The sequence below is a fragment of the Silurus aristotelis genome, assembly GCF_946808225.1.
Source record: "Silurus aristotelis genome assembly, chromosome: 21".
Taxonomy (NCBI): Eukaryota; Metazoa; Chordata; class Actinopteri; order Siluriformes; family Siluridae; genus Silurus; species Silurus aristotelis.
The window spans coordinates 5,127,984-5,143,371 of NC_139594.1; the positions used below are offsets into that span (position 1 = coordinate 5,127,984).

At 37.0% G+C, this 15,388-nt stretch overlaps 1 protein-coding gene and 1 pseudogene across 2 annotated transcripts; both read left to right on the plus strand.

Annotated features, from left to right (window-relative positions):
- The first annotated feature begins 1,203 nt into the window (after positions 1–1,203).
- On the plus strand, positions 1,204–10,103 carry ppan (peter pan homolog). Its single transcript, XM_083523899.1, has 13 exons — positions 1,204–1,378; positions 2,100–2,270; positions 2,413–2,514; positions 3,719–3,769; positions 3,960–4,130; positions 4,310–4,386; positions 4,578–4,685; positions 5,625–5,748; positions 5,856–5,934; positions 6,020–6,149; positions 6,727–6,890; positions 7,453–7,876; positions 9,037–10,103. The coding sequence occupies exons 1-13, from the start codon at positions 1,364–1,366 to the stop codon at positions 9,965–9,967; spliced, it is 2,547 nt and encodes an 848-aa protein (XP_083380025.1). The 5' UTR covers positions 1,204–1,363; the 3' UTR covers positions 9,968–10,103.
- Positions 10,104–13,755: 3,652 nt separating this feature from the next.
- LOC310716304 (P2Y purinoceptor 11 pseudogene) lies at positions 13,756–15,232 on the plus strand (annotated as a pseudogene). Its single transcript, XR_014538245.1, has 2 exons — positions 13,756–13,899; positions 14,079–15,232. The product of XR_014538245.1 is annotated as a P2Y purinoceptor 11 pseudogene (transcript).
- Positions 15,233–15,388: the final 156 nt, after the last annotated feature.

Below are 15,388 nucleotides of genomic sequence, written 5' to 3' on the forward strand. Positions count from 1 at the left end.
TTAGAGCCCACATAAATGCTTCTTGAAGTTTAAGTGGCAGATGTATTTTAACACACACTTTTGAGAGGAGATTACGTAAGCCTTTATTGTCAAATTGCAGTAAATAAACCATTACTTTGGAAGAACAATAAGCAGAAGAGACTTGCATTGGCACAAACACCAGTTAAAAGACATTAGATCATTAGATACCTCTAGGTTATTTAAGAGCTATTTGTCAAAGAAGGAGAGTGATGGAGTGCTGCATTAGATCCAACAATCTATATCTAGTTGAGATGGTTTGGGATGAGTTGGACAGGAGAACAAAGGAAAAGCAGCCAACTAAAACTTAACATCTATGAGGAAATCCAAAATTATTGAAAAACTATTCCAGGTGACTACCCCATGAGAATAACTAATTTGCATAAAGCTTTCAAGCTAAAGGTGGCTATAATAAAGACTAGAAAATATAAAACATATTGTGGGTTATTTAATGCTCTTCTTCATCCGTCTCCATACCCCCCGGTCCTCTACATCTGCATCTTTCAAACCAAATTGTGGGTTATTGAATATATATTTAATTAATATACAACATTAAAAATAAAGACTGGTAGTGTACATATATAGATATAGATATAGATATAGATACAAATTGTATAATACTATTTTAGTTACTTGAAAAAAACTGATTGATTTTTTAAATATTTTTATTTATTTATTCAGAAAAATGTCAGATGTTTTACTTACTGTTTCTTGTTTTAATGCATTAATACCAGAATAAAAAAAAAACATACAGTGGTTAATATACAGTACTGTATACAGACATGTGTATGTACGCATATGTAAATATGTAAATATATTATAAACTCTCAAATGTCAAATTTTTTTGCATTTTTTTTTTTTTTTTTTGGTTATGTTGCAGCTTGGTATATTAGAGGAGCTGTTCTCCTTTTGGACACCTGGTGGCGATAAGAACAACAAGCAGTGATCATTTCTTCTTCACCTTGCACGCATGCGTACTACACTTGCATGTCAAAGCATGGTCGTTTACTTTGTTTATCCAACCCGCATTCCTAAAGATTTCCGCCCACTTTGTAATGGCGTCTCTACTAACCAATCAAACAACTGGATTGTATATTAGGACCAATAGTAATGAACAAGGAGGTGCAATATTAACCAATCGTAGACTAGAAGGTGGGGCTTGTCAGAATATGGGTGGGGAGACATGCTTTGGTGTGCAGCGTGGCTTCCGAAGTGTGTTCGGCTGAAATACTCCTGATCTCTCGCCATGAAAATCCGGTTTATTATCAAATAGCAATCCAAGTTTATTGTCTGTTTTTCTTTAATTTAACGGGTATTATTATTATTTAATTTATAAGATAAGAGAATGGGGAAAAGCAAGGTAAGAGCAGCGTATTCATTGACATTATACTCCTAGCTGAGTAAAGCGAAGTGCTAACTGATTAGCTCTTCTTCAGGCTTTAAAGTTTATAAATTAACTTGGCGAGAGATTTTTATTGTATAATTATTTTCTAACTCGATATGTTTATTCGAAAAGATGGAAATGTTTAGAAAAGTCGTATTAAGTTCCAAAGGCAGTTTAATGGCATATTTACAGTTTTATTATATTTTAATATATTGTGTTTAAACGTGTATATCTAATTTAAAATTAGGGAATGGATGTGGTAAAAATATATAATAAAATTAGCAGACTAAACATTTAATTGTTTATTGTTAAATATTACTACAGTGAATATTAAATATTACAGATAAAATATAGATGAATAAACACATTTTTATAATATCATATAATAACATAATATATCTGTGTGTGTGTGTGTTTGTAATAAATAAATATATATTTTATTTATATATATATTAATTAGCTTGTGATTATAGTTAATAGATTTCAGCTTATTAGTTTGTCTGCACAAAAATCTATTTTACAGGCAAACTAATGGACTTAATCTTATAAATAATATAAGTAATAATCCATTTTTATTAAATATTATTAGAGCTTGCTGAATTTTATTTGTTCTTCAATCTTGACTTTATTTCTGTCTTAAGATTGTTCGATATATCAGTCTGATATTTTTTTTAATGAATTTATTTCCACCCCATAGACAAAAAACCAGAAGAAGGCACGTGTCGCAGCGAATCATGTGGCCGAGGAGACGTACGGAAGTGTGCCGCACTCTTTCGTCTTTCATCGTGGCCAGATCGGGAAGAACGTGGAAGAGCTAATGATGGACATGCGGCGCGTCATGGAGCCGTACACGGCACAGTCCCTGAAGGTGTTTGCTACGAATCGTTCACGTGTTTAGTGACAAGTATTGTTTTTTTGGCTGCTACACTGATGAACATTGAAAAGTTCATTCTGTCTGGTATGGAAGTGCTGTAAGTATTCTGTGTGTTTGTTTGTTTTTTTTTGTCCAGGTTCGAAAAAAAAACGTCTTAAAAGATTTCGTGACCGCGGCAGGACCGCTGGGAGTCACGCACTTCCTCGTCTTCACCAAAACCGAGAACAGTGTTAACTTGGTAAATCACAACACAGATTATAACAAGTATATTATCATTTAAAAGTGAGAAGAAATACACAAGGACACAAATATTGTTATATTATACATTATTATATTATGATTATATATTGGCACTATATTTTTACTATTCCGCAGGTTGCATCACAGTATTCGATCTCTCAAGAGTAAATTGTATTTGATGTTTGAAGGATAAAATATATTAGAGAGGGGGAAATATAGTGAAACCTGTAAACTCTTATCCTGCTTGCTGAAGTAACTAATCGACTCTCTTTTTTTAACAACGTGATTCGGGTGTGTTCAGACGGTTATAGACTAAAAACACTGTTATGCAAAATGCAAACTCGGACAACATGTAACACATGCAGGATGCATTTGCATGTATTCAGCTGAACAATTGTGATCACACAGAGATGAGTCCAAATTATAAATTGTATTTTACAGGACTGGTCTTCTTTATAAGGGTAATGGTGTAGAAATGTTCCCCCCTTCTTTTTTTTTTTTGTTTGTGTTTTTACAGCATATTAAACAATATTTTGTTCAGAATAAATAAATTTGCCCCAGTGCTTGAATCCCAAATGCTAAAATAAGGGAAGTGGTAGCTCAGCGTTTAAGACGTTGGTGTTCTGATTAGAAGGTTGTGAGTTTAAATCCAAGCACCAACAAGCTGCTACTGTTGGATCCTTGAGCAGGGCATTTAACCCTCAACTGCTAAGTTGTAATTTACTCTGCTTAATGCAATAAATGTAAATTCTAATTAATCTATATTCAGATGTAAACAGCATTTGAATGCATGTAGATAGTTTAATGCAGAAATGCCCAAACATTTTTCCTATGAAGAACCGAAAATCAAACTTCATTGAGGGCCAAAAGCAAATTAGCATTTTTACCAATCATAATATTTGGATAAATAAATAGATTAAAAAAAAAAGAGCCCCTTTTTTTTTCTCCAAGTTTTCCAGACAGGTCTAATTCAAATTCACTTCTCTGCTTGTTTGTATTTTTAATTAAAATTTACATCTTTTGCCACTTAAAAGAAGTTATATTCTAAATGGAGATCTGTATATGTTTTTCTTACCCACTTTCTTCTCATACTTGGCATTTCAGGCCAAATCAAAAAGTAACCACGGGCCAGCTTTTTCCCGAGGGCCCTATTTTGTGCAGCTCTGGTTTAATGATTTTAATTGTTTTGAATCCCCTTCCAGAGACTGGCACGACTTCCTAAAGGCCCCACTGTCCATTTCCAGGTCACGAAGGTACGCATGCTCTGTTGTTCAAAGAAAATCTGAATAGCAAGGTACAAATGATGAAAGTTTAGTATGCTGACTGCAAAGTGATCTGTTTTAAAGTAAACGCACTGATGTATCTGCTGATTAAGTGCTCAGTTTGACCATGTATGTTGTGCCGATTTTAAATAACACGTGTTGTGGTTTCTCTCTCTTTCAGTACACTCTCATTAAGGATGTCATTTCATCTTTAAAGAGGCACAGGATGCATGAACAGCAGTTCACCCATCATCCACTGCTGGTGCTGAATAATTTTGGAATGGAAGGCATGCATATCAAACTGATGGCTACTATGTTTCAGAACATGTTCCCTTCCATCAACGTGCACAAGGTATAAAATCAGGGGTTTGTGTGTTTAAAAAAATAAATAAAAAAAACATGATGAACGTATAGCCTCCTGAGGTTTCTTGTGATTTGACCTGGACTCTGATCTCCTTTCTCAGCTATCACATCGTCTTTCTTACCTGTTCTTGATTAAATGGTTATCCTCTTTGGTTATTTTACTTTAAGGTCAACCTGAACAACATTAAGAGGTGTGTGTTGGTGAGCTACGATCCTGCATCTCAAGAAATAGAGTTTCGTCATTAGTAAGTAACATTGTCTCTGTACAGTCTTGGCATGTAGATGGTGCACATGATGAAAACTTGAATGATGATCCTGTGATTCTTTTCAAAGTAAACGCACTGATGCACTCACATAAATTGTCAGTGGAGGTCAGTTAGACCTACACACTTTCCCCACTAACACTGTTTTGTTTTTTCCCGCTTGTGCCGAGCAGCAGTCTGAAGGTGGTCCCTGTGGGCATGAGCAAGGGTGTAAAGAAGCTCTTGCAGGAGAAGTTCCCTAACATGAGCAAACTGGAGGACATCAGCGACCTGCTTCTGAAGTGAGTCGAGTAAAATGAGGATTTTAGAGCAGGTAGTTGCAGTTCTCTTTATAGGCCCCAGGGGGCTCTTATTTATATTTGGGTTGAAATGCCTTTTTCGTCTGGTTAATGATATAAAATGGCATTTTAAAATATGTTAACAAATAAATATAAATGCACGCTATATTTTACAAAAATATAATTGCTGAGAGATAATGCAAAGTAGAATTTACAGTAAAAATACAAATGTGACCTGTGAATCTACAAGTGCTCGCCAAGAAACTAGCATGGTCGGGTACAAGAGGGACAGTGTCTTAAGTTAATTTTTTTTGTGTTCATAATTAATCTTTCATTTTATCCTTATTTCTGATTGTAAATATATACCTTAAACTCAGGCTAAGCTAGTTGTTTAATAATAATTATTAGCTAGGACTGGTAAGAGTGTTGGAATGCTTGCAATGTGTCACATCACTTGGCAAACCAGAGTATGCATAGCTTCTGTTTGCAGTATTTAGGGTCTCGGGATAAGGGCTGCAAGCCTTGATGTTTTTAATTTAAAGACAAATGCAGTTTAAGCAGAAAGTGCAGGGGTTTTATTGGTTTATTGTAGATGCAGTTCACTTCACAGGCAGCAGAGGGCAGTAAATATTACAAATTGCCTTGAAGCATGATAAAACATGCTATTGAAATAGTAACACTGGCTCCCATTGATGTGTATTAAAGGACATAATATATTATTGGGTTGTCTCCTGAATAAAAGGGATTGATTTTATAATTGTCTCGTTTAATGCAATGCAGATGATGACACTTTAAATTACACTGTTTCTCAGTGATCTTTCAAAGTAAACGCTCTGATGCATTGGTTTTGGGGGAAAAAACCCCGAAAACTGTTTTTTCTTTTTTTTTTTTTTTTTTAGAAAATGTATTTTAATATTTATATTTTTTTATAACCTCTCTAAGGGGTGTAAACCTTTCAGAAAGCGAAGCAGAGCAAGATGGCGAACACAACATCACTGAGCTGCCTCAGGTCTACTCTGGTCGTGGGAACATGAGGGCACAGCAGAGCGCCGTCCGCCTTACTGAGGTGAGGAAGAGAAGGGTCGATTAGTCTAAGTGCAATTTTGACTATAATATGCAGGACATGTTGAATCTTTTTTTTTTTTTTTTTTTTTAATTTGTTTGTTTTTTCAGATTGGTCCCAGAATGACCCTGCAGCTGGTGAAGATCGTTGAAGGCATGGGAGAGGGGAACGTGCTTTATCATTCGATCAGTGAGTCCCTCTTTAATACATTCTGGTGTACACACGGTCTGTGGTACTTAAGTACTTTGTCATTTATATTTTTTTTTCTTTGTAGTGACAAAGAGTGAGGAGGAGATCCGGGAGATCCTGAAGAGGAAGGAGGCTCGTCTGCAGGAGAAAGCAGAACGCAGAAGGATGCAGGAGCAAAATATTGCCTTTAAGGATGAGAAACGAGAAGAGAACAAGTAAACACTCGGATACTAATATTTGAAGCCTGTGTGAGGGTTTCCAAAGTTTTATTTGTATTTTTAGATGCTGACCCCTTAAATTTGGCGTGGCTGGTTGTCTTGGACCTTGTTTGTGTCCTGCATGATACTGCAAAAACAAACCTAGGGATAAACGTATAGAGACAGATTTATAGATTTATATTCCTAATCTATTTACCCATGTAACACTGCTTTGAAAAATGTCCATTGTTTAAAGGCTGTAGAAATCAAATGTAATTGAATTGCGCAATACGGTGAGTGTCCACTAGGGGGCAGAGATTCCTTATCCTAAATCAGAACATGATATAAAATGAAGCTGAGCAAAAATCAAACATACAATTTTCTACATTGCAACCACACTTTTGAGCTATTTGGTCATTCTGTTGTTAATTGTGTGGATGCACAGTAGCCAGAGAGGGAACGATGTTTGAAAACCAATGCATCATTTCCATTCATTTCTAATTATTAACCACCTGATCCACTACATATATATAGTTCTTGTTTCAGTGTTTGGTTTTGTGGTGACATCATTGATAAGCTTTTTGTGTGTGCACAGGAAGAAGAGTCTGGAGGGCATGAAGAGGAAATGGCAGAAGGAAGGAGTTGAATCTGATGACAGTGAAGTCGAGGACCCTGGGATGCAGGAGGACCAGCCTGCTGAGGAGTCTGAAGACGAGGCCGAGTATTACAGACAGGCCGTCGGGGAGGAACCCGATGAAGGTATCACTCCTGCACACTCTCTTTTTATTCACATAACACATACACACTTCTGGACTTTTTTTTAAAGGTATCACTAAATACAAGCAACTTTTCGTTTTGGTCGATTCACTTCCCCATTCCCTGCACATACACTCTATTGTTAAAAATGATAAATTTAACCTTTCTATCTATATAAATGCAAAAAAGGCAGTCAGTTGCTTTGCAGTAATAATTGCTGATGGGCAATTTGACTATAAAATTGATATTGCTATACATCAATTTTTTTCAGACATCAGTATTTATTTTTTTTAGAACTGCATGCTGATTGGAAGTAGCTGAGTAAATGTTACAGCTTGTATGGTTTAAAAACAAACTTATGGTGTAGTTTTTCATTCCAACCAATTAGAATCGACGCCTGATGGGCCATTTAAAGTCCGTCACCTCTTTATACAGGTGGTATCCTGCTCGATTGGCCCTTTGTAGATAAGATTAGACACACATTTTCTGAGAAATAGAATCACAAGCTTGTGACCTGTGTAAGTTGTACAGCCTGCCATCTGATTGTTTTAATATATTTTTTCAGACATGTTCCCTTCTTCAAAGCGGAAACACGGCCCAGGCAAATCATCAATGCCCTTTAAAAAAAGGAAACTGTCCACAGACAAAGCGTCTGGTGATAGAAAATCAAGATTTAAACCTCCGGGCAAAACCTCTTTTGGTGCAAAGAACCTTTCTGGCAGGAAATTTGGTGGGAAGGAAACGGGTAAATTTGCAGCAGGAAACAAAGGATTTAGAGCGGGAAAAATGGCGGGGGTCAGCAGTCGTTTTGGGAAGAGCAAAGGGGGAAAGAGTTTTGGAGGAAATAAAGGGGAAAGGTTTGGGGAAAAGAAAAGTGGGGCACATGGTTCAAAGGGGAAAGGACAAAGACCAAAAACCGGCTCTGGATTTAAAGCAGGCCAAAGAGGAGGACACGGAAAGAAGGACTTCAAGAAGAAGAAAGAGAAAAGGTGAAGATAAAACAAACCAGGACCTAAACTTCAGGGACTGCACTAGCAGAACACGAGCTGGTGGTGGCGATGTTTCGAATGTAAACTGCTAATCTCCTAAAGCAGCCTGGAAAAGACTGTAAACTGTCTAAAGAGCAATTGTTTTGTAAAAATGTTCATATAAATGTATTACATTTACAGAAATAAATAATGTCTTTACTAAAAATTGTGATTTTTTTTTTTTGCTGAAATTAAATTTTGGGTGTTAACCATCAAAGGAAAAAGGGGAAAAGGTGACATGTGGACGTCACAGGAAATGTTCTGAGAATATCAGCTTTTTGTACAGAATCTGAAAATTTGGATTTACGGTTAGGAAACATTGAAGCTGATGGAGAGAATTCAGTAATTTATTATTGTAAGGCAAAAAAAAATTATACCTGACTGCATGTAAATGGGACAAATGCAAAATTGGAAGGGTAAAATAGAATTTGTCCATGAAGCGTGACTCAAATACTGCAAGAATGTAAAGGACATGGAAATGGTGTCTGGTAATTTGTACAGTTATCATTAAATATATAGCGAGCGGGTATTTTAATTTCGTGAACCCACAATTTTTGTCGTATATATCTGGGTGATAGTTTGAGTGTCTGAAAATAGACAGAATTAAGATAGAGGAAGAGGTTCTCTTCCTGTTCTTTTTTTTTTCTTTTTCTTTTTTGTACTTCTAAAAAGAGGAAATAAGCTTCTGATGAAAACGTTAAACAGGGTTTAAAATTCTGCTGGCAAACACATTTTGGAGAGAAGTAAAACAAGCTAAAGAGGATCCCAAGTATACATCGGGAAGAAAAGGAAAAAGGATGAAGGATTGTATGAATCGAGCATTTACACTCAGCAAGGACTGCATTAGTTCAAACAGGAAACCTCATGGTCAGATTCAATGTGATTAGGTGGACACAAGAAGGAACTGAATAGACTGCAGGTGAGTGTTGGGATAATTCTGATATTTTGTAAAGATATTAAAAGTTGTTTCATTGTGCTACATGGGAAATGTTATTAGATACAAGTAGAACAACATCTGAATGTTTAAAATGAAATTTATAATGAATTATCTTTTGGGTTGTGACTTATTGATAAACACCAGATGTGTGCAATATTATTCCTTTCTTTGCTGTATTTAATAGGCTCGGTAAAATGAATGAAATCAGAAACCGGTGTAACAGTACATTTCAAACCAACCTGTTACCTTCCATCTACGGTGTGGAGATGTGTGTGGCACTGATGGGGAACATCCTGGCTCTGTGGCTGCTGGTGACTAAAGAGAGGAGGAACTGGCACACGGGAGTGGTGTTCTCCTGCAACCTGGTCATCAGTGACATCTTTTACGCCCTCAGTCTTCCACTTCTTATCGTCTACTATTCTAGAGGATGTAAATGGGAATTTGGTAATGCTGTCTGCAAAATAGAGCGTTTCCTCTTCACCTGTAACCTTTACGTCAGCATTTACTTCATCACGTGCATCAGTGTTATTCGATACCTGGCCATCGTTCATCCCTTCTTCACACGCAACCATGTTCGTCCAAAACATGCCAAGATCATCAGCGTGTTTGTCTGGATTTTTGTGGCGAGCCTTTCATCTCCAATCCTCTATTATGCAGGTGTCAGTGGGAAAAGATGTTCTTTATTTGCAAATCAAAACAATAACAGCAATTCTTCTCTGGAATCAAGCCAGAACTCTAAAAAGGCTACCTACAGGGTGTTTATGGCTTTTATAGGCTGCTTAGTCCCTTTTGCAATTACTTTTGCTTCCTATTTTGGTGTTTTAAGAGTGGTTTTAAAAAATGAAACTATCACTTCATTGGAGAAGAAAAAAGTGGCTCTGATTGTGGGTTTAGCCTGCATCCTGTATGCATTGTCTTTTATCCCTTATCACATTTTACAAATATTAAACTTTAAAGTGAAAAAAGGTAAATCTAATTATGTAAATGATGGATACCAAGTGTCAAAGGCATTAGCCTGTGTGAACATGTGCCTTCATCCCATCCTGTATATGGCTGTGTTTGACAGTATCAGGGCAGTGTGCTGCAGAAGGAGCCCAGATGTATTAGACAGTTAAAGAATACTTTGTCAAAGTACCCTGACTTGACCATGCATGAAGATTTAAGATTATATGAATTTGGTTATGTTGATTTTTGCATTTAGCATGCACATTAAAGGTTTGCATTAGCAATAAAATTTTGGTTTCACATGAACTGATTCAAATTGTAGATCATGTGTTTAGACTGTCTCTTCTTCCCAGCAGAGCTGTTGTGGAGGTTGACTTTCATAACTGAACTCAACAAGTCAAGTCTAGTCAAGTTTATTTCTATAGCGTTTTTCACATAGTCATAGGCTTTATGACAAGTGGCCCATCTAATCTATAAAGGGCTGCTGTGGGTGTAGGTTTTCATTCCAACCAATTAGAATCGACGCCTGATGGGCTATTTAAAGTCCTTCACCTCTTATTCAGGTGGAATTCTGTTGGCCCTTTTATAGATAAGACAGGACACACGTTTTTGGAGAAATAGCATCACAAGCTTGTGACACTTGTACGGCCTGCCATCTGATTGTTTTAATATATTTTTTCAGACATGTTACCTTCTTTAAAGAGAAAACACGGCCCAGGCAAATCATCAATGCCTTTTAAAAAAAAGGAAACTGTCCACAGAGAAAGCGTCTGGTGATAAAAAATTAAGAATAAAAACTTTTCTGGTAGGAAATTCGGTGGGAAGAAACAGGTAAATTTGCAGCATGAAACAAAGGATTTAGAGCGGGAAAAATGGCAGGGGTCAGCAGTCGTTTTGGGAAAAGCAAAGGGGGAAAGAGGTTTGGAGGAAAAGAAAAGTGGGACACATGGTTCAAAGGGGAAAGGACAAAGACCAAAAATCGGATCTGGATTTAAAGCAGGCCAAAGAGGAGGACACGGAAAAAAGGACTTCAAGAAGAAGAAAGAGAAAAGGTGAAGATTAAACCAGGACCTAAACTTCAGGGACTGCACTAGCAGAACACGAGCTGGTGGTGACGATGTTACCAATTTAAGCTGCTAATCTCCTAAAGCAGCCTGGAAAAGACTGTAAACTGTCTAAAGAGCAATTGTTTTGTAAAAATGTTCATATAAATGTATTACATTTACAGAAATAAATGTCTTTACTAAAAATTGTTGTGATTTTTTTTTTTGCTGAGATTAAATTTTGGGTGTTGTAACAAACAGGAAAATAGGGGACAAAGTGACATGTGGACGTCACAGGAAATGTTCTGAGAATATCAGCTTTTTGTACAGAATCTGAAAATTTGGATTTACGGTTTTCAGAGAGAATTCAGTGACTTATTATTGCAAGGCAAAAATAGTTTTTACTTTACTTACTTTTTACTTGGCTGCATGGAAAAGGGAAAAATGCAAAATTGGAAGGGTAAAATAGAATTTGTACATGAAGCGTAAATCAAATACTGCAAGAATGTGTAACGTCTGGCACAGGTCATTTAGATTTTATTTACCGAGAGCCACATTTTTAACCGTGTTACCGCAAAGAGCCAATTAATTTTTACAAGGGGCCACGTGAGAAACCTGAATTGTGTCAGAGGGCCACACCAACGATAATATTTTAGGGATGCACCGAAATAAAAATTCAATTCAAATGGCAATGAAATCCATAATTTTTTGTTATGCCTTTTGCCTCGGCACCATCACTGGAAAACTTTCCTGTGTCCTGTTTTGAAACCTTTTCAAAAACGTCCTCTACAGACGGACTGCGCATGCTCGGATTGACTACTTTTCTGCGCCGCGTTCTTCTCATATTTAGAAGGCAATCGGGATGTTTGGATTTCAGTTGATAAATTAAACCCGACTTGGAGAAACTCTTTGCAGATACACCCCCTCTTGAAATTTCAGCATTGCATGTTTTGCACACCGCAGACATGTTGCTCTTATCCAGATAACCGTGTGCTGCTGCGCTGTTTTATTGCGTCATTACAATTGTGTTTCTGCAGTGTTGTTTCGGTGATTTAGGTATTTCCGAAAATTCTCGGTGCATCGCTGTAATTTATGATTGGCCTCATGCCAAGGTCTGATATACCGCACAGTTTCCCAGTAGGGGCAAGCTCATTAAAGTCTTAAAATACCGTATTGAACGTAAGCAAAGCGAACACGCACATTAAAAATCAAACACACAAAAGTCGATATGAACGTAAGAGCCGCCTGAAACCGGCCAAAGAGCCGCATGCGGCCCCTGGCATAGAGAATGTATTTTTATATACAGATTGTCACAACAGCTTCAGCTCACACACCATTAACACTCTTAAGCTTGGGAGAGAGAAGGAAAAGACAGTTAAAAAAAACAATCAGCAGATCTGGCTACCTGGACTGAACCACTTTGTTGTTAAAGGAAGGGGGGATGAGGGAAGGTGAACCCATTACCTAATTACAGACCCTTTTTTAAATGTATTTTTACCAAACACTGATGATTTCAACAAATATAGAACCACAGTGAATGCATAAACAAGAAAATCTAGTGAAATAAAACTATTTTAACCTTGTTACATATACCACAGTGTCATACCCCCACCCCGGAAGACACGAAGCAGGACAAACTCTGACCTCTCCATTTAACTGATAACACAAGCCAGTCTCTATACCTTACACAGTATATATATATACACACACACACACACACACCCACACCACGAAAGTCAAATAACCCCCTGGCCTCTCTGGTTGACTTCACAGGGACCCTCATTTCATAAAATAATTCACTCTCGAAACTCAGCCCCAGTACACCTGTTTGTGACACACACACACACACACACACACACACACACACACACACACACACACACACACACACCACAAGGGAGCATTCTTTTATTAATTAAATAATAAATAAAATGTCCCACATTACATGACACAAACATTCATCTTGTATGTATCTTCTCCTGTAAATAAACGGAGTGTTTAACTCTACCTCAACAATCGTTACACTCTAAAGGTTTATTAATGTACCTCCACTTTAATGCTGTCTTTTCTTTTAAGGCCTGATGTCAAAGTTGATATAAAATTATCTGCTCTTTGCTTTCCTAACAAGGGTGCATTTTATATACCAGAATATAACATTGTATTAATAAAGTTATACCTTAAATACTGGTTAATGGTGTGTTAATGTTAACTGGTATGTTAATGTACCTCTGTTTTAATGTACCTCTGTTTTAATGCTGTCCTTGCTTTTCATGTTTAATATCAAAATGATTACAAAATTATCTGTTCCTTTTTTTGCAAACAATGGTGCATTTTATCTGAAATGCACCATACTGTCTAAATACACTTTGGATAAAAAAAAAAAAAAGTTCTCCAAAGCAAGTAATCCGTAAACCATGCCCACAAATGCACAAACAAAGGAAGTTTCTCCCTCTAAAATTTCAGGCCGTAGCATTGTCCATTCCCCAAAGATAGGTGGGGTTTGGGAACTTTAAAACATCTTGAACCCAACTAATCAATAGTCAAGCTTGGCAAGCTTACTCGCTCGCTCGAGGGAAAGGCTCGGACGCTAGGGGGTCCGAAGGCCTGGGGGCCCGAAGGCCCAGAGAGTCAGACGTTCGGACAGCTTAGAAACGACTCTCTCTTGTAACAACAATTTTTGTCGCATATATCTGGGTGATAGTTTGCATGTCTGAAAATACACAGAACTAAGATCGAGGAAGAGGTTCTCTTCCTGTTTTCTTTCTTCTTTTTTTTTTTTAACTACTTTTAAAAAGAGACTACTGGTGATAGACAAAAACTGTGTCAAGAAAACGTTAAACAGGGTTCAAAATTCTGCTGGCAAAGACATTTTGGAGAGAAGTAAAACAAGCTAAAGAGGATACCAAGTATACATCGAGAAGAATGAGTAAAAAGGATGAAGGATTGAATGAATCGAGCATTTACACTCAGCAAGGACTGCATTAGTCTAAACAGGAAACCTCTTGGTCAGATTCAATGTGATTAGGTGGAAACATAAGAAGAAACTGAATAGACTGCAGGTGAGTGTTGGGATAATTCAGTATTTTAAGCAATTTTGATATTTTGTACAAGTAGAACATCTGAAAGTTTAAGATTGAAGTTAAGAATATCTTTTGGGTTATTAATAAACACCAGATGTGTGCAATATTATTCCTTTCAATATTTTTATACATGTGCTTTTCTTTGCTGTATTTAATAGGCTCGGTAAAATGAATGAAATCAGAAGCATGTGTAACAGTACATTTCAAACCAACCTGTTACCTTCCATCTACGGTGTGGAGATGTGTGTGGCACTGATGGGGAACATCCTGGCTCTGTGGCTGCTGGTGACTAAAGAGAGGAGGAACTGGCACACGGGAGTGGTGTTCTCCTGCAACCTGGTCATCAGTGACATCTTTTACGCCCTCAGTCTGCCACTTCTTATCATCTACTATTCTAGAGGATTTAACTGGGAATTTGGTAATGCTGTCTGCAAAATAGAGCGTTTCCTCTTCACCTGTAACCTTTACGTCAGCATTTACTTCATCACGTGCATCAGTGTTAATCGATACCTGGCCATCGTTCATCCCTTCTTCACACGCAACCATGTTCGTCCAAAACATGCCAAGATCATCAGCGTGTTTGTCTGGATTTTTGTGGCGAGCCTTTCATCTCCAATCCTCTATTATGCAGGTGTCAGTGGGAAAAGATGTTCTTTATTTGCACATCAAAACAATAACAGCAATTCTTCTCAATCGAACCAGAACTCTAAAAAGGCTACCTACAGGGTGTTTATGGCTTTTATAGGCTGCTTAGTCCCTTTTGTACTTACTTTTGCTTCCTATTTTGGTGTTTTAAGAGTGGTTTTAAAAAATGAAACTATCACTTCATTAGAGAAGAAAAAAGTGGCTCTGATTGTGGGTTTAGCCTGCATCCTGTATGCATTGTCTTTTATCCCTTATCACATTTTACAAATATGGCAGTTTAAAGTAAAAGAAGAAAAGAAAGGTAAATTTAATTGTTATGTTCATGATGGATACCAAGTGTCAAAGGCATTAGCCTGTGTGAACATGTGCCTTCATCCCATCCTGTATATGGCTGTGTTTGACAGTATCAGGGCAGTGTGCTGCAGGAGGAGCCCAGATGTATTAGACAGTTAAAGAATACTTTGTCAAAGTACCCTGACTTGACCATGCATGAAGATTGTAAGATTATATAAATTTGGTTATGTTGATTTTTGCATTTAGCATGCACATTAAAGGTTTGCATTAGCAATAAAATTTTGATTGTGTAAATGTTTTAAGTCTCAAGTACTCTATTATTTATTGAAACAATGACACGTTTATTGTGAGAAACGTTTGCTCAGTGGCAAATGACTTTGCAAGAGTTTTTCGCAACCCTTTCCATTTGCATGCAAGTTAATGACTAATGGTATTGCAACTCATGGTTTATGCAGACATGAATGCTTATGGCTTGTGCTGATTCAAAGAACTGATGTTCATCTGTTTCTATATTCAAACATATTTCAGG